This window comes from Rhea americana, unplaced genomic scaffold (genome assembly GCF_003343005.1).
Source record: "Rhea americana isolate MKP2758 unplaced genomic scaffold, rheAme1 scaffold_230, whole genome shotgun sequence".
Lineage (NCBI taxonomy): Eukaryota > Metazoa > Chordata > Aves > Rheiformes > Rheidae > Rhea > Rhea americana.
In genome coordinates, this window is record NW_028186347.1 from 548,305 (window position 1) to 568,683 (window position 20,379).

Below are 20,379 nucleotides of genomic sequence, written 5' to 3' on the forward strand. Positions count from 1 at the left end.
ATTTACTGAAAAAACAACTGTCCCTTTAGATCATAACCTCAAAAGCGTTACTCAAACTGCTACACAGCCTTGCGCAGTGGTTTTGATGATCTGCAAAGTACGGTACAAAAGAGTAATGGAGAACAGTGACRGAATGTACAAGACAATTTATGCCATAAAAACAATTCAGCAAGACAGCTTAAGAGTTCACAGTCAAAACTCACTATTTAACCTACACARCTTTGAATTGTTTGCATCTTTTATGCTGGGAAAGGTGTAAACTTAATGCTAACAAAACAATTCACTGTTTTGCTAAAATACCCTGGCTGTATTACCATAAGTTCAAAATTTGGTCCTCTAATAGATATTTTAGGTTTGCAAATGATTAAAAAAAAAAATACAATTCTGAAGAAAACTCACCAAACAACATTTCCAAGTGCTCTGTGAAAAACCTCATCTTTAAACACAAAATGATTATAGACTGTTCTAAGTGTGYATTATGCGTTTCCTGATTTTCATTAGATCACTCAACTTGTGTTACACCAAACAGGTTTATCTGTAACACCGACACGATTCACTGAAAACATTCTGTCCACTTACAGTTTAGTCCTTGATCTTCATAAGTTAACTAGCTCATTTTCTTCTGACTTCTACTTTTTGAGTCCCACAGTATAACAATGTTAAAATACATCAAAAAGAATAAAAAGTGTAAACAAGAAATAATGGACACAGCGGTGGGGAACAAGTCTGGTAACCTCTGTGGAGGATTCATTGTAGCACTCGATATAGTCAGGATGCCCATCACAGTTACTGAAAGAAGAAACTGTAAGATAAAGAACGATGCACTAGTTAGTGTTGATTTAACAACTCAGGAGGAGGCAGTTATTTTCGTTGCTTGGGTGCCCTGTATTCTTAATTCTATAGATAGATGCATTGCAAAACAGTTACAGCCTCCCTCTGAGTTGGCATAGCATGGCTTTGCCCATATGAGACTTTCCACAAAGACTATGGACGTGAGACTGGTTTCTAGAAGCATTTTAGTACTATGAAGAGTTACTAGTAAGAGCTATGAAGAATTYAAGTAAGTTACTTACCAGCCTCTTAACAATCTTTGGAAATGACTTAAACCAAGAAAYGTATCCCTTAAGAGAAAGGGAAAACGATTTCAGCTGCAAGTCCTCTGCTGAAGTCTTTTCGAGTATCGAAAAGGAAGTCACACAAGCTGATAGAAATGCCAGGGTTGTCACAGCATACGCCAGCAGGAGGCCATCTTTCAGCAGCAGAGGCAACATGCTGTTGAAACAGAATTGCCCACAGCGAGTGAGTTTACATTCCAGAATGTAAAAAGAGGAGAAAACAAATGCATTTCTGCTTACTAGACTCAAGGAAGAATACTATTTTAAAACAAGAATTGAACAGTGTCTGCCTCACCTGAAGGTTGATACAAGTAAAAACCATGTAGCCATAAAAGGAATTTCGTTTATGATTAAGCAGACCGGTCTGAAATGAAAATAGAAAAATAAATGGTCAAACACTGAACTAACAGCATTTCGTTATCTCAGCCTTTTACCCAGCTGCTGCGCTCTCCTGTTCCCCAGGAAGGCACGCCCGCTCCCCACCGGCTTAGCCTCTGCTGGGACGTCTTTCTTCCCGCTGCCTCCCGCTGAACCTGGACACGCACATGTTTTGCCCTGCATCTCCGTTTGCAGCATGAGAATCGCTTGACAGAGTAGCTGTAATGGGTCCCACTAGCCTGCCTGGGCAGCCAGGCGCAGGCCCACTCCACACTAGACTTGTTACCGGCTTCAGGAGCATCTGCACTGTCATCCCCAACCAATGCTTACAAAAATGCCAATAGCTGCCTAACCGCCAGTGCAGYCTTCCTTTCGGGCACGCAAGAGAAACGCTGAGAGCGCGGCCTCCCAAACCCTTACCAGACATGACTCTCAGGCGCAGCCGAGTCACGCAAGGAAAAGCACAAGCCTTGCTAACCAAAGCTATTCCCCCTGTCCCGGCGGCCCCTCCTTTTGGGCAAGGGATGGGAAACACACGATGTTTAATGACAAAAGCAGGGAAGGCTCCTTCGCCRTCACCATCCAGGAGGGACGAATCTCCTACTGCGACTGCTCCAGCCTTGCTGTGCGGCAGCTGAGCACGTCTCTGCGCTGCCTATGGCAGCATCACCGCAACAACCCCAAGGAACAGCCTGTCCCCGGTCTGCACCACCACGGCGTACCCCAGCAAGGCCACGCTTAGGCCACTCGCCCGTAAGGGTAAGGGAAGCAGCAGAAACTAGCACGGCTATTATGCCTATACTCCTTTCGTTTTCAAGTTACTCTGGAAAGCAAGTGTAGTGTGGGGATTTTAAAATCGGATACATTTATAAGTGAGAAAGTAGCATACAATAACCAACAGGTTGAAGAAAACAAGATCAGAATATACACGTGGAAAAAGAATATACTTACACTGACACTAGAAGAATAGATTTTTCATGTACTTGAAAGGAGAACAGGAAGAATGACAAYGCACAACTAACCTTAGAAGAAGAAATCAGACATATTAATGTATTTAACTGCAACACAAAGCACTATTTTACTTTCTCATCTGGCCTAGATTTTATATGAGTATCGAGTAAGTTTTAACAGTTACTGGAAAAATTACATCATTTATCTAACTTTTGTCCAATCTAAAATTACACAGAGCTGCTTCTTTAACCATCCATCYATACGAAAAATACAGTATTTTAAAGTTTACCCAGAATTATTCAGAAAACATTTCACATGAACAGAGCCCAGTGCTGCTTAACTCTACTTACAAGACTATCCCTGCTGAAGTAAACAAATATTCACATACATAAGTATCAGCAGAGTTAAGTCACAGCGAGAACTACCCAGCTTTTTGAGGTTAAATTCTTTTTTTTTTTTTTGATGCAATCTCTTCAGCAGAAACAAAATGGCATTTAATAGTATACGTAATGCTGCACATTGTGGCAATTCTAAGTAGCACTTTTTGTCACACACCAGCACTCAGTGGTGGATTTAAAATAAGGAACAATTCAAAATCTGCACTTACCAAAGCAAACTTAAATGCTCTGAGAGATGGCTCAAGGATCAGTTTTACACAAGTAGGAAGCAGGCTCAGAAATGTTACAGCACAGCTAAGGAATTTTATAAGAAAAACAATTTATCCTTTAATACGTGAATATCTACTTCAATGATATTACATAGAATTTTAAAACTTACATTTTCAAATTTCAGAATTTCAAAWTAGGAATTTTATAGTAGTTTTCAAATGCACAAAATCACTCAAGAAGTCTCAGTCACAGRAGAGCAGCACTTAATGATCTTCACTGACATGAGTGGTTTTGAAAACAGAACAACAACTATGTAGCTTAAATCACTATATAAACAAGCAGAAAATTTTATAGTCAAACATTCTTAAGAATACCTTAAAAGGAAATCTTTATCACTTGGAAGAAAAATACAGCTTAAGAAAAAAATATTTTTCAGGATTTACACATCACTTCTCATATTTTTTTGGGGAAAAAAAATCTTGCAAAAATCAATTCAAACAAATAGCTTACACTTCAGTTATGTCTTACCTGAGTTGGAGTTGAGTTTGAGGYGATACGACACTCTTTATTTTTATAAGGACACTTAGACTGCACCAAATATTGGCTACTTTATCCTGGGGGTGGGGAAAGAAGAAGAATTGCATCCACTTTAACTTACGCTAGTGACAACAACAGAGATGGGGGGATTGTTGGTTTTTTACTGGAGTACTGCAAAGAGATACTGGCAAATATACATCATATTCTGAGATGTTACTCAATTTATATCAGTTTACTCTTTATTCAAACTCGGAAAATTAAAAGAAACGGGATTAAAACATATTAAAGTAACCGAGAAATAGTTCGTTGGGAGACTTATGTTTTGTCTCAAAAGATCACACATTTTGTGAAAATAAGGTCTGAAATCCTCTATCTCTAGGAAATTTCCAATAAAGTGATGGCATATGTGAAATTCTTTTTTTCAGATGTGAAGCCATTCTATATATTGTCACATTTCATTACATACCTGAATGTATTTAGCTATGCTTACTGCTTGCTAGCAATGACAGAGTTAACCACTAATAAATCAAGAAGTCTAAAGACATTAGCAGTTGTGCTAGGATCACTTTCAAAATTAAATTTGTAACTACAGCTATCATGCTCATGAAACTCATCCCTAAACAGCTGCTTGAATCACAGCTGTGTAGACATAACAGCAAGAAAGCTACTAGCACCAACAACTGAGCCATCTTCTTCATCTGCTTACTGGCAGTACAGAATATGCACTTCAAATCTGCTGAGGATTACGAGTGAGCAGGGGGGGTGGCAGCACCAGCAAACACACAAGATGCCTGCTTAATAGCCAATACGATTTTACAGCCATCAGCATTTGTTACTCCTTCTGTAAATGGGAACCAATTCAAAGAACCTGTTACACGCACCCCAGTATAAATTTACTGCGTATTGCTTACGTGGACAGTTTCTCATATTATCTATATTAGCATCAAGAAAGTCACTCCCCAACTCAGAAAATATTTGGACTAATATTAGACTAAAATTGTCAGGCACTTTCAGACTCACCCATTCTTGTCATTTACGGATTTTATTTTTTAAAGTCTGCAGTGGCTAAAAAGTACCATGACCAAAAATATTCATTTATAAGTTTCAGTCAATAGTCAAGCAACAGGGTCACTGTTGGAAGGAGGGAGGGATGTTATGGGTTTTGCTGTTTTTGTTTGTTTGAATAGAATGCTGGAGACTACATTCTGAAAACATTTCTGTACTGCAGCCTAAACAAAGTGCTGCCTTGGTACTTGGCATTTTTCACATCTAAAGAGGARTAAAACAAAATTTAAGATTAAGCAGGCTAAGTAAATATTTGCTTCAATCCCTGTGAAATCAAGCAACAAAAATTCAAAGCTCCATTTTCTGGAAAAATCTGAAGTTGAGAATCTTTTAACAGGTGTAATATTAAGATTTATCCTAATGGAACAAAATACCTGCAAATCACTTTTACCTGGAAAAAAAAAGGAGTATCCTTTCTTTTATGAGACTGTCATTAGCTTAGGTAAATGAATAATTGCTTTCCTAGATTAGGGCTGCAGCACTCAGCACCTTGCAGCATGCAAATGTCAGTAATCTGAGCACAAGTAAAAGCMGAACTGGTCTAAAATTCTTGGAAAATACTGTGGAAATTTGTACTGAAAATACATACATACTAGATCAAAAGGGAACCTCTCGGCTGCACCTGAAACACTCTTTAAAAAAAAAGAAAAAACTGCTAAAAAAGCTGAGCAGAACCAAAAGACAGACACTGAAGCTGTTGACTTTTAAGGTTGTATCTTCTGACACTGTCAGTTACTATGGAATCTATTTCAATGGAAAAATGTATGGATTGAAGTATGGGTTTGATGATGGTATAAGTGTTGTCTACTCATATAATATCCTGGAAGATGCCAGCTGAGCTGTGATTAAATACTGGATTAAATAACTGGCAAGAAATGACTGCTGAAGAAGGCATCTCAAATTACTAGTTTTGTGGTGTGTCTCCCCACATGAAATCCCTAAAGGTCATGATGAAGGTTCCTCAAGGGATCTAAGAATACAGAACATTTATGGGGGGGGGGGGGAGAAGAAAACACACATGCCTCAAACAAGCCTCGATCAATGGGAAAGAGTCTTCTGAGTACTTGCATGATTTGTTCCACGTCCGTACAGAATGGAAGCCAGCAGACAGCAAAGGAAACCAACACTGTCCCGGCTATTTTAATTAACAATATTAATCTGCAATAAAAAGGAAAGCTTTTATCAGAAAAGATAAATCCAGCTACTTGCAACAAAAGTCAGTTTCTTAGTTAAAAAAAAATTAAATTCTAAACAGATACAAAACTGAAAGTAGCAAATCTGAACGAAAAGAGCTAGCAATACCACAAAAAAAGTTCTTAACCCCCAGATTAGGAAGAAGGACTCCATCAGAACTGCAACAGAGCTACTGCTGTTGGCCTAATCTGGTCACCCATTGTAGCCCCCCTTTAATTTAGATTGCAGTTGAAGAGCGCTGAGAAAGGACAGCTTAATGTATTTAGTTACCTGTTCAGTGGACTAAAAAGTAAAATTAGATATTTAATGTAGATCTCCTCAGCAAGAAATACTTATTTTCCATGCAAGGAAAACATTATAACAATGTGAATATTTTCCACTAGAAGTTAATTCAGAAGTGACCACATCTAAATAAGATGAACCACATTCTCAATGCTAGGCTGCSTGGCTGTATACTTGAGCAAGATAAAGTGGTTTAAAGTCACTTACCCCTTTCCTCTCAGTCCCTTCTTGAAGCACTTGCCAAGTAAATAGCAAAAGAAGGGCAGAGAATGGTAAAGTTCCATTTGCTTATAATTTAAGGCCAAGCAAAATGCCATTGAACCCAAAAGGTCCCAGTCATAAGACAAATAAAGTACACCCCACACAGCAAATCCAAGGCTCACTGAGTTGTATATGTTTTTTTACGTCAAGGACAAGACAAACAAGAGAAGTAACCTCTTAATACTAGAAGTTTGTGAATAAATGTCCTAGAGGACAAGTATAAAACAGCATGTAAAATGTTTTTCCACATTGCTTTTAAAAATGTATTGCCAGTTGTGACTATTTTGCTCACTGATAGAAATAATTTTACTTCTACTTAAAGACCAACTATTTGGATGTCCCAGGCTTGATTCAAACTTTGCACAGGCGAAAATTAGGACAAGTTTTGCACATGTTTGTATTCATTATGCATGTAATGATCATTCATTCAACCAAGCCTTTATTTAAATTAGCAACAGTACTCAATAGGATACATCAGAGTAAACTTTTTTTTTCTTTATTTTCTCATTATTAAGGGTAAAGCTTTCAAGTCTCTCCTCCTCTGTTCCAAGAGATGTGTACAGAATATTCAACTATATTAACATTTTAAATGTGTGGTCTTTAGTTCAAGGACCACGGGGACGGCAGGGTATTAAATTACACTCACAGTGCATCCTCATCCATGCCCGATTCCCTCGGCTGCTAATACTACACAAACAATGAATAMTAGTTACCACCTAAAGTAATGTTACTTCCTTCTCACTTTGAAATAGGTTCCCAAGCTCAGTAAAGTTTGAAGAGACTAAGCTACAGTTACTATTAAAATGCAACAAAGATTAGGGATTTTCACTGGTATTTTTACACAATGAAAGTCATCAGGTAAGAGATACTTGTATCCTCAAAAGTTTCCAAATATTTTGTTTCCTSTTTATCAATATAATAGCTATGACAATACATTCAGACTGTCTAAATTTATTTTCAATTTATTTCCATTCAAAATCACCATATACATTTGAGAACTCCTAAAATTCACATCAACAAACAATTATACCAAAAGGCTGTGATCCTGCAACAATATGCAGCAGCAGTTAAATAAATCTATTGACTTCTTAGGAGCGGTCACAGATAGTAAAGTTATTCACATAGAGTTGCAGGGCTGGAAGACACCCCAGGAGACTATGTAGTCCATCTGTCTGCTTTAATACCGTGTCTACTATAGCTGTGTCATTCCTGATATAATGTTTGTTGAACCTTTTCTTAAAGATCTTTATGTTGCAGATTCCACAACTTCTACAGGCAATCAATTCTGACATTTCACTGTAATTACTATTTGAAAGATTTTTCCTTAAATTTAAAAATCAAATGTAGTTTGATGTAACTACGGTAGTTAACAGCCATTACTTCTTGTCCTGTCCAACATAAGTCACAAAAAACAGACTGCTGCTTTCCTCTTTGCCTATCTTCTATGTACTCAAAAGTTGTAACCTATCCCTTCTTCAACCCTACCAGCTTCTCTAAGCTAAGGTAAAATGCATTCATTCACATTACCTTTCTTATAAGTAACTTCTCCAAGTGCTCTACATCTTTAAAGAGTCAGGGCCAAAAATACACTTTCAGAATTCCTGAACTCTAATGCAAGTATCCAATAGCATTTAYTACTTTTTTCTTCAAAATTTGATTTCTAAGGTACATTATCTTCTAAGTTCATCACACTCTCTTGGAGAAAAAAAACATAAATTAGTAAATTACTAGATTATCAAACTTGATTTCAAGATGCTTTAATATTCCCTTGGGATATTTAAATGCCCACTTTTATCACAACTCCACGATTGTCCCTCTGCTAGATGACACTGAACAGCACAGCCTAGGGCAGTCACCTACATCATTTGCTTGTTGATATGCAAAATAATTATAAAAACAGAAATCCTGTTATAAAAGAACCACCTGTGAAGATATCCACAATCACTGATTAGAGTTAGCTTTGACAACTTTTAACTTTGATAACTTTTAAACAGTTAGGCATTAAGTGAAGTGAATCCAATCTCAAGTAATTGTAAAGGCAAGGCAGTGTCACATGTTATAGAACTGAACGTTTTATACAGCTATGCTTGACACACTTCTCTGCCATCTCAGGAAGATCCAAGACAATTCTCTCTCCAAACACAAATCACAGGAGCACAAGCCATCCACTCTTTTCACTGTCACATACCATTGACACTTTCTGCAATAAAGTGACTAACGTTAATATGAGCTTGTGACATTAAAAAATGTGATTCATGTTTTGATTGATTTGCCCTAATATCAACAATTATCTCCAATGAATATCACCTAATTATCAGGGTTATAGTTTTCTTTAAAACCTCTGCTTTGATGTAGGGAGATGCCCCACAGATTACTTCATACACAAAGTCAATCTTTTTCCCAGTTAAAGACAAGTATTGAAGAACAGTATTATTTTAAGAACTGAAATTCCTTTGTTTTCATTACAAATACAAGGATACTGAAAATGTCCATGGTCAATAAGAATTAGGCCTGGATAAAGCAATATACAGAGAGCACTGGAAACCTAGAAGGACAAAAAAAAAAGAGAGGGGAAAATAATTAATTATATTTAAGGCAAACAGATAGCAACGCATGCTACTTCTCCAAAACAAAAATTTGTCCTTCTATGGTCCATTCTAGGTGTAGAAATCTTTCTCTCTCCAATTAATCTTATGTCAGCAATACTTTGAGGAGTAAAAAAGAATATAGATTTTATGTAACTAAGAAAACACTGAAAGGAGATTGGYCTTGCCTTTGCCAACCAGCTTAAAAATCAGCCACATCGATCTTAACCCTTGGAACCTCTCAGAAAACCACAAGACACTTTTTATTTCAAAAAACACATTTTACCATACGGAGTATGCAAGACAGCAGTTCCCAGATTCCCCAGATCACAGCACAAATCTTGTTTTTACTACACAAGTAATAAATTTGGCAAGAAAAATAATTCAGGAGTTCATGGCTACTAAACTTCAGTGCATCTTGTTATTGAAGGCATTAAAATAATTGCTGTAAAATACGTTAATGGCTTCTTTTAACTGTAAAGTCTTTAATACACGATATACTGATTGTCATCAATTTTATGTCAACTGAAGCAATTGTGATGTTCTGTATGTTAATTAACTCGCAATCCGTTACGTTTCTACATGGTTTAACAGTACATGTATTTAATTTACCCACAGATATCAGATACTTGCCTTCTTTTTTGTAGATGTTTCTTTTAACCAACAACAATATAAAATAACTGCAGGAATATAAACCAGCAAATCAGCAACAAATACTGAAAAATAAAGATTAACTTCATGTTAGAATCCTCCCACATATCTTACCTCAATGTAATAAATGTTGTCTATTTTCATCTGGACTGGGAAGCTTTGATCTTTGCTTGCAGTTTTACCCTGTCAACCTCTCAAGTAATGGTTGGATTGGGTATAAAAACACTGATTATAACAACTACACAGTGTTTGGGTGAAACTGGCCGCCTACCTTTCTCACAGGGGTTCTGCATCTGTTTCTTAACATGCAAAGCTCAGCCTAGTCATTAAACTCAACTGAAATTCAAAAGTCATGCCACTACAGTTTCAGCAGGAGATGCTTTTCCATTTTGTCTTATTTGCATTACAGTATGTTCCATCATTTTACTTTAGAGACTGCTCAGGTTTGAAGATCACACTAGAGCTGATTGTTTTCAAGTGTTCCATGGAAGAAAAGAGAAAATCTAAGTAAATAAACATCACAATATTAAGTTTTTCTTCATTAGAATAACTGGGCAGTCTCACTTCAAAGGACAAAAAGAAACAGGTCTACAGAATTTGACCTTGTTAACATTTCTATGGCTATCATTTCTGATGCCCAAAAGCTGCTGCTTCCACATGTTCAGCTGTTTTGGCTTCTGGCACAACCTCAGTCAATAAAGGACCACATTCTACTTCCTCACATGCCGAAATGAGAGAAGGCATTCTTAATTATCAAAAGAAATCAACTACAACTAAATGCAGTCATGTTGTTGGAAGACACTTATATTTTGAAAGTAGAGAGAATTAATAAGTTCTGAACTACAGCAATCTCCAACTTATTTTTGTGTGAATGTAATGTGGTCAGATCAATTAGAAGTAGTGATTTGTTTTTGACCATCTGCTGATAGCAAATACACATAGCAGGGCCAACAAGAAAACAGAACTAGCAGGTTTGTCCGCCTGGAATTATGTAAACTTCTGCTTGTGCTTAAGCCACCAAGTTAATTCTCAAGTGTCACCTTAAATGTTTGTTAAATTCTCAGATTATTTCTATAATCAGGTTTCCGAAAATATGCAACTATTACGAGGGGAAAAGTACACTTTTCTTTCTTCTGGATCATGGGCTTTAAAAGAAAATGTTTAAAGATGCAAGTTTTTTTCTATATGATCATCATTTTGCAGGCTCAAGCCACAACTAAAAAAATGTACCCAAGGCATTTGCAGAACAAATGCATCAACTCTTAATACAAAGGTGTAACACCAACAGCTGACATTCAACATTCCAAGTTATTTTAATGCATTATTTTAATGGCTATTGTTGAAAGAACGTTACAGTTCTCCTAGATTATACATCTGTCATATGTCAAGTAATTTTTTTCAACATTAATAAAAAATATTTCAAGGGCAATTTTGTTCTAATGATTTTTTGTTTGTTTGTTTCAATCCAATCAGTTATTAGCAACCAGACTGAAAGGTTTGTGAAGTACAGAAGTGCTATTGATAAACATCATATTCTGCCACTGTAATCTGTAAAAAAGGTACTCAACCAATAGAAAGCATTTTAGAGAACCCTACAGTCATGTGAAGCAAAAGACAKATTCAGAATGAAAGAAAGTAACAACAGCGCAACTTGGCATCTGTCATTGCCCAGAGAACAAGAGTTCACTGGTGACATCATTCATTGTTCTACACACATAGCTACTGAATTAAATTATTTACATTTTTTTCTGCACTTGTTTTATCTTTTTCATTGTAGTGGCAGATCAAAATAATCAAGTGGTCAGAAAAGTGACAGAATGAAAATGAGCTTTAGTATAAAAACTGATAAAATATATATATTTTTTCTGTTAACAAAAGTTTATTTCCAGCAACTGGTTAGCATATGATAAAAATGACATCTCTAAAATTATCAAATAACTCCCCCTTTCAGATAAGCCTGCTAAGTAAAGTCAGTGAAGGCCAGTTGATTTGCCAAGTAATTTTACAATAAAAGCCAAGCTAAACTAAAAATAAAATTTGTAACTATCAAAATGAAAAAAAAAAAAAAAAGTCTAGGCTACTAAGAAGTAACTTCATTTTAAAATTCTTACTAAACCTGTCTAGTTGAAAAATTCTCTGTACATTTAACATTATCAGAGAGCAAATGAGAGCAAAAGTGAAAAGAACAGAGGAGTTTTGTTCATAACACATAGATCTGCAAAGTCACCCAAAGAATTGAACAGAAACTGGTGGAGAGAGAGAGGTTGCATAAAATTAAAGATGCTAAATTAGTGAAGTAGACAAATTTGTAAGATCATCCTAAGGAAATAAAATTTTCCTACCTGTTGTACGCATAAATAACTTATGTGGCTGACTCTCATACCCCCGAGATGTGTGCAGAGCAATCCAATCAGGATTTATTAACTTTGCACTGTAAAACAAAGTACAGACACATCAAAATGTAGACAGTTCTCATTTCCCTTTACATTCCTTTCAGCAATAAAGATGACATGCACAGGAGCATATTCCAAGAATTAAGATGAATGAAGAGAATCAAAGAGTAACAGTGACCAACAAGAGAGGTTTCCCTCACCACTAGATCAGTTTACACTATACAGATTAKCTGCTATTTCACAATAAAAAATAATAATAAAAAAAAAAAAAGAATTGCTGAAAACAGGAAAAACAGAATACAGTATTTATCAGGACAAGATAACTACTTCCAGGCTAGTCCCACTGACTTTAAAAAAACAATTGTAAATACCTTTCATGCTCAAGTATTAAATATAAACCATTTACAGTTCACATAGATGTTCCACATAACTGTGCCTATGCACTTTAACCTACATTCTTATTCCATAAGTCTCATTCCAATAGCAGTAAAGCCCTTGTGGAAAAAGTATTCCAATAACAGAATCCTATCTACATGATATCCAGTCATCAAATGTCACTTCAGCTCTCAATACAAGAGAAGCTTTGCATGTGACGCGCCCAGTCACTACAGTACTCTTCTCCCTCCATCACTGGTCTAACAATGGCTTATTTAGAAAGTTAAAATCTAAGCGATATCTAAATCAGCTAAAATTTAAGAAGCTGACAAAAAAGAACCTAACCCGTCAGTCCCTCCACAATAATTTCAGGACAGAAAAATAGCAGTATTAATTTTTAAGCAGCAGGGATACTTGTGAAATTATTTTCCCTAGCTTTAAAGAAACAAAGTATTTACTGTTTCATCAGCTGTCCCAAATTGGTAATTTCTAGCTAGTAGTTTTTCTCTGGGGGGAAGGGGGGGAAGACTCAGTGTTTTGCACTCTCCACAACAGTAAATACTTAAAATAATGAACTTACACATAAGCGCATATAAAACTGTGATAGGCAGTAAGAGGTGGATAATCAAGGCCCCAGTACAGCAGATTGTTGTCACTTGTATTGAAGTACCTAAAAAAAAAAAATTAAAAGATCTACATTTCCAGCTTTGTTTCAGCCCAGAAAAACCATTAAAGCAAACATGCTGTCACCAACACATTCAAAAGGAAGTGAGCACCTCCTACTTTATTTTACTTTTACAGAAAGTCTTGAGCAACAGCATGAAAGCAAAAGTGATGCAGAATACACTCACTTGTGTTTGCAAAACAGAACAGAACACACACGCACAAGAAATTTGCTGAAGCATACTTACCTGGAAAGGAAAAAAAAATACCTAAAGTGAACAGAATGCAGGAAGAATTGAGACACTTCACAAAATTAGCTTTACACATCTACTGTAGCTCTAATCTTTTTATTCAGTAGGCTCATCTCACCTCCATCTATAAACAAAATCTTTATTTTTCCATGTGTGTCAATTATTGCAGAAGATAGCATTCAATTTGCCAAATGCAAAAAAGGGGAAAAAAAAGAATTCACTAGTGAATTCGTATGTGACAATGACTTCTGAACAGCTGAACTTTACCTGCTGCACTTTTAGCCTACAATGTATCCATTTGTCCATGGTGAACACTGCGATCTACTACCTCTGTTTAATTAGTCTTAATATGAAAATTTTGAAAAAAACATCAGTGGAAGTTAAATTGCTCAAAAGACAACTGAACAGAAGGGGAACAAAGAAACACAACAATATTAAATAGATGGACCAAAAAAAGAAGCATAAATATTCAGGAAAATGATGCCACAGCAGGTATACCTGAACAATTCTACTAACATGAATGTAAGAGTCCAGACACTAACGAAGTACCTTAACAGGCAAAACCGATTTATCAGAGTAAGGCCTCCTAACTAGCCAACACAGTGTTGTGAACCTGAATCAGATATGTTTGCTGCAGCAACTTTACCTGGTCCTACTTCTGAAGATAACGTCGGGAGAACAATGCAAGCAATAGAGAGGAAGGATTTTCCTATCAATATTTCTGCTGTTATTTCAATGGAAGGCTGGCTGCAGTTAGAATTAAGTTACCTCTTCCAAATGAGAAACAGAAGCTTTTATCCAAGGAAAACAGAAGCTACAAAAATAAGGCACCGGCCCTTTAAAATCTCACAGTGAAACAGATCCACCAGTCTGTTGTAATTGCCAAGGGGCAAGGTTCTTGGTTTTTCCAGGTCCTCCACTCAAATGCAGCCTATTTTTGATATTTATTATAGCAAATGATATTTCTTGAATTCCATTATCAGCTGCCTGAAATATCTTACAAACAACTGACAATAAATCATGTTTCTTTAAGATGCATCTCTCTACTTACCCTACCATTCAAGATTGTTCATGCCAAAGCAGTTCAGATTTTTCATACAGTTTTTAATATTCTACAGTATGCTTTCCAATTGCATTGTATGTTTCTTACTTTTACCTTCCATAAACCCAGAGCTTCAACAGAAGGAAAAAAAAAGGAATTAATTCCCGTATGCAGTAATATTTAACAAAAAAAAGCTATTTCAGTTTCAATTAACAAAGATATCTTCTTATATTTCTAAAGTAGCTTTTAATAAATATGCCATGACTGTAAAGAATAAAAAACACAGGTATTTGAATTCTGACTTCTGGCTCAGAGAAATCTCGTACAAGGAAACTAAGTAAAATAATACCATAGTTTACTGCAATTTTTTTTAATATAACTTGTTTTGAATAAAAAAAATAAGCATGGAACATGCAGCTGTATTTTCTATACATRTCTGTTTAATATTAAAAGTGATACTGAAATCTGTGTGAAATCAAGAGATCTTTCAGGACTATGCCATCATAACAGAATTTCTCTCTATATTTACCTACACAAATCTACATAAGAAAGGCGTAACTGTTTATGCTATTGCATAAACAGTTTTTCTAAATACTAAACCGAGATAAACACTAGAATTGATTAGAACCTCAAATTCAAATTTGAACATATTCTCACATGCTGGAGTACATCATCTTTCCATACCGTCTATTTCTATAATACTCAGGGGAGGGGGGAAAAATAAAAAAGAAGAAGAAGAAAAGACCTAGTACTTCCAGAATGTAATCCCTTGCATGTCAGTGAAGACATTCTTTTCCGAACTCAGAAGACCAAATATGACTTCACTTTACTGCAGATGCAATTCCAAAGCAGATTTAATCTGAAAAACTTATATTATAAATAAAATGAACAGCAAAAACAAGATAGGGATGCCCAATTGGCAGCCCACAGGCTGAACCCAGCCTGCACTATAGTTTCATCTGGCCTCTGGGAACGCCTAGAAATAATGACTGCTATAATTCTTAATTTTAAGTACATATTGTTCTGGGTAGCAGAGTGGATCAAAGCTGTCAACTCCATTATTATGATAACTTTCCATTATGCCAACTTGGCATAATGAAGGGTTTGCCTATTCCAGAAAATGGAAAAGAAAAAGAGTAATATAGATACTAGGTGGTGCTCTAAAGTCACAATACAGTCATTTGCATAGGTTCACAGAGTGCCGTAGTTCCAGGATTGGCCCCAAATACATTTACAGCAATACAACTGAAACAATATTCTATCTTGTTATATCAGTCTGCTCACCAACAGATAGCTGAGACAAAAGTGACCCCAAACAAACAGAATGTAATTATCCCTCTTGTAAGATTTAAAGATTTAATTTATATCAATTTTGATGTAGCACATAAATATGGAAAAAAACATTTTTATTGTTTGATATAAGTTCCAATGGTTTACTATATTTCTATAATTTTTACATACTTATTCCTTCCCCAAATCTCAATTTGGAATAATTTTCCTATAGTCCTGAGTGATCTGTAGAAATAAGTTTACTGTCCTTTGTTTATACTGTTTATTCCAGAGACCTACGTTTTAAAATTTATATTTTACAATGTTCACACAGGTGTGAACAATGAATTCAATAAGTCTAAAAAATGAACCATGCCTCCAGCACAGAACGCGAACATCTGCACTTAACAGTAGGCCTCTGTCTTTCAGCTTAGCTGAGATGAGCAGAGTTTGTTCTGATTTTGTCAGTGCTGATTATCAAAAGAGTTTTTATTTATTAGTAGATTGGAAGGAAATCAGGAAGCCAAATGTTCTTTTTCTAAATCAGGTATAGAGGCTTCTGTATGATCTCCCATATAAATCTAGTAATAAATTGCTTCTCAGTCTTTCCATTCAATTCAAAACAAAGCTGGAGCACCAGGGCAGAAATAACTACCAGTCTGTAGACTACTACTAATAAAGCAGAGATAACTATCACAAATAACAAAGTTTGTTTTACAAACTAATAACTAACAAGCTAAAGTTTTGAACATTAGTGTATTTATTTTGTGAAGAAATTGGTACCTCAGTCTAAGAACAGGGACAGCATTACCACAAAAAGATTTTCAGAATAGCTCAGAGAACAGTAAAAAGTTTTGCAGAGACCTTAAAGGCATTACATTTACACCTTTGTAACCTGCAACACAATAGCACTACGTACCATTGCCTGACAGGTAAATTGTAAGTAACTTCTTGCCAGTGTCTCTGAGCTTCATAGTCTCCATACATAGGTGGCTCTCCTGCACCTAAAAAGAGATGACAAAGATTATTTATGAATTTATTCTGTTTATGCATATTGCTTTTCCTCCAAATATGTATTTACATATTAATATATCATGAATTTTATTCTCTATTCCTCTATTATATTTGAGAACAAGAGAGAGACACGATGTGCTATGTAGTCTAACAGGGAGAAAAAGAAAAGGCTTATGTATTCTTTCAGCTTTCTGGATATTTCTGTGATAAGCATTTATCAAGATATTCTGCTGTGAAGGAAGAGATACAGTGGCTTGCTCATCTGACAAAAAAATCATTTGGAAGTATAGTATGAAAAATGTGACACCACTTTGAAATAAGAAAATGTACATAATGGACATCCTATACCGATTTTATGTGAATCACTAGGCTTGAGTACATAAAAAATTGATAGTGTTCTCACTTCCAACTGTGACATGGCACCTTACTATTAAAATTAGCAGTCAGTCTTATTTTTAAGCTTACTTACTGGGAAACAGAGAAGTAATAAAATATGACAATACCCAAAGTAACATTTTGCTTCCTGTTTTTGATTTTGCATACAAGTTTACTTTAATTTAGCACAAGCTCCTCAGTTCACCTTCACATGAATATGTGTTACCTGAGTAAGAACCGAGTGATACAGTCCAGCGTACAATGAGTCCCAGTAAAACAGTAATTGTCATTAAGCTCCACTTTTCCATAGCTGGTGTTTGTAACAAGTCAAAGGGTACCTGAAACAACACCAGAAACATTGCTACAATACTGTCTGTGCTTTGGTTCCTTAGACATTTAATGGCACTGCACAGTCCCCGTTTTCTCTCCACCTCCATAAGCATTCTTTTGCTACCTTCTTTCTGTAAGTATGCAGCAACCAGGAGGGTTTAAGTATTGAAAAATTTCTAACCACAAAGCCAAGTGCTGCCCAGAAGCAATTTCTCCCATTTCTGAGTCACAAGCTGACCAGACATCTGACAAAATGCAAAAAAAAAAAAAAAAAAAAAAAAAAAAAAAAAAAAAAAAATCCAAAAAAAAGAAAAAGAAAAGAAGGATGAAAGATTTCAAACCACATAAGAGAATCTAAATATCAAATCAACTCTATACTGTACCTCCATGCATGTACTTAAGTTTCCTCTTAATAAGTTCCACACAATTTGTTATGCAAACATATAAGGCATGTTTTTTTCTGCAAGTGGTAACAGGAAACCCTACAAGAGACCTGTATAGAAGGTTGTAGTGGTAGGTAAAATACTATGCTGACCATATATCTGAGGACCTCAATAACTAGTATTTGCTACTGAACAAAAAAGCCTCTTGAAACAAGTTTATGTAAATTCCTAGATTAACAACAATATTTGGTGGGTTTTCCAGTGAGTTAACAAGTACACAGATTAAAAAAAGATAATAAATATCATGCTACTGTATTAATGCCACTTATTTTCTGTTTATGACATTTGTCCTTAATGCATATTTGTCCACGTATTAACTTTTTTGCACCAGACAACGTATTTTAATTCTGTCAATAGCCTATTCCATCCTTTACAATATGTTCACATTGTTTCTTCATACTCTTCCCTGACTTGGTTAACTTTAAACGTGGCTGACTCTGGATTCTAAAGTCCAACAAACATTAACACTTGCTAAAAAACTGACAGTTTTAAGTGAAACGTAGCAAAAGCAGTTCTCTACCACCTCAGGAAAATGGGAAGGGGGATTTGGGGGAGAGCCCTCACTAGGCTAAAATGTATAGTAATGCAAGTCATCAGACAAGCACACGGAAGACGACAGAACTATGCATTTGTCTCCACAATTTGTCTCACCTCTTTGGCTGAGCAAAAAGTATCTGTTCAAGAAGACACAGAAGCAATGAAAGTGTTACGTGTAAAGGCCTTCTATTACCCTATTGGGGGGGGCAACTAGACTCAAGGCTGCGTTTAGGCTATAGAAAAAAATCCAACTTTAGAGTTCCATACAGTCGATCAAGAGCAACACAGCCATGTTATGCAAAGGGTAGATCTGGTATAAGCTATTCTGTCGTTTCAGATGCAGTCAGAAAATTATTTACTAGTTAACTATGTACTGTCAGGCTTTATACTGGACCAGGTATCATCTGTTCTCCTGCAGCCACTATAAAAGTACACAACCAGGATAAGCTCTGTATCACGTGCTTTAGGTAATTCAACACACAACATAATCATGAGGCAATATGTAATCAAAATCAAATTTGTACCATTGAACGAGAAGATCTAGCATTTGTGACCAAAAYCCACTGATCTGAACTTCTTTCAAATCTCCCTGAAACTCAAAAATGGCTTGAAATTCTACCTCTCCTTTCCCAAGTATAAGCACACTATCCATCACAGCTTCCTCTCCCTAAAGGATCCATCAGCTGAAGCCTTCCACCAGGCACAACCAGGCAGGAGAAACCTTGTTCTTCATCCTTTCATACAAAAGGAAAAAAAGCAGGAGAATTGATGGCTTTCTTGACTATGCTAAGGATCTAGTAAGAATAAGAAGTGTTCTTCAATCTGTCAAATAAAAGGCCCCATGCATCAAGCTTGGGAATTGAGGTATATCAAAATAGTGATATCACCCTATGCAAAAAAAGCRCTAGCTAAAAAGTATACAAATTCTGACCTAGAGGAACAAAGATACTCTGTCAGAGTCAGAGTTGGAAAAAAAAGAGCAGCAATATTGCAACTGCCATTTTAGTAACAGACTGGAAGCATCATGAGACATGTTTAGGTCATTTTGCTCAAACTAAATCCATATTCACTTGTCATTTACTGAAAGCTCTAACTCACCAACTCCAAGGGAAAAAAGAGAGTTCTCTGAACAATATAAATCCATGACAACAGTAGACCATCCTCTAAAGGTAGGAACACAAACACTGATATTTGCATGCTTTCTATGACACACATGTGGCTAAACCACAGGATAGGCACATTTAGCTAAATAAAAGATATTGAGTTTGACTCTACAGAAGATTGACTTCCAAAATCAAACGTGGCAAGTTTGGTTTTTCCTTTTCATAAAAGATCCACATCTACCCTTTCCTTTCTATCCCCAGCTAGAACAGATGTCTTCACATCTATTTTGACATTGGTAACTGAGACCATACCTGTTCTCTTTTCTCCCTCCCTATATTATTTGAACACCTCACTTCCCCTCACATTACTCCATAAACTGAACCGCCCACTGCAATCTCCTTAGCTGATCTCTTTTCTCCTACCACATTTTATGCTGCTTCCTAGTTCTTACCTAACACTGTTCTCACCTGAACAGACTCTCACACCTCCCTGTTCCTCTCCTTCCCGTTGCCATTCCCTATATTTGGAACAACTGCTATTTTCTTGCCCACTGAGTTTCTTCTTTCTCTGCTCTCATAAGCAGCTCTTAGAATATTTTCTTTCTTTGTTTCTTCATTGATAGTTTTCTGTATCTCCTAAAAAAAAAAACCGAACCGCTCGTTCGCCCACGCTGCCCTCAAAGAGAGGCGCGGGTGGGGCGGCAGCCGCTGCCCCCGGCCCAACTGCCACCCGCCACACAGGCCCCGACGGGGGGACGACGGAGGGGAGGGGAGGCGACGGCCGCGCTCGCCGCTTACACCCGCGCTCCCCTGCCCTCTCCTCCCTTCCCGCGCTTCCCAACGGCTCCCGCGCGCGCCGCGCCTCCTTACTGGGCACAACGGTCACGCCGCAGCGCGCGCGCGCTCCCCACCACCACCGCCGCCGCTTCCGCCTCCCGAGCCAGGAAGGAAGGCGGC

General features: G+C 36.6%; 1 protein-coding gene across 2 annotated transcripts; it reads right to left on the reverse strand.

Moving 5' to 3' along the window:
* Window positions 1-131: 131 nt before the first annotated feature.
* Window positions 132-20,373, reverse strand: ALG6 (ALG6 alpha-1,3-glucosyltransferase). 2 transcript variants are annotated; one of them, XM_085306054.1, is made up of 16 exons: window positions 20,293-20,373; window positions 19,891-20,058; window positions 17,236-17,347; window positions 16,540-16,624; window positions 12,976-13,065; window positions 11,970-12,058; window positions 9,610-9,692; window positions 8,872-8,936; window positions 6,338-6,523; window positions 5,677-5,812; window positions 3,581-3,666; window positions 3,052-3,136; window positions 2,445-2,515; window positions 1,411-1,479; window positions 1,074-1,272; window positions 132-802 (listed from the first exon to the last, which is right to left on the reverse strand). In XM_085306054.1, the coding sequence occupies exons 3-16, from the start codon at window positions 17,315-17,317 to the stop codon at window positions 608-610; spliced, it is 1,521 nt and encodes a 506-aa protein (XP_085162180.1). In that variant the 5' UTR covers window positions 17,318-17,347; window positions 19,891-20,058; window positions 20,293-20,373; the 3' UTR covers window positions 132-607. The 2 variants fall into 2 exon arrangements, with proteins under 2 accessions (XP_085162180.1, XP_085162179.1); XM_085306053.1 differs by lacking the exon at window positions 19,891-20,058.
* Window positions 20,374-20,379: the final 6 nt, after the last annotated feature.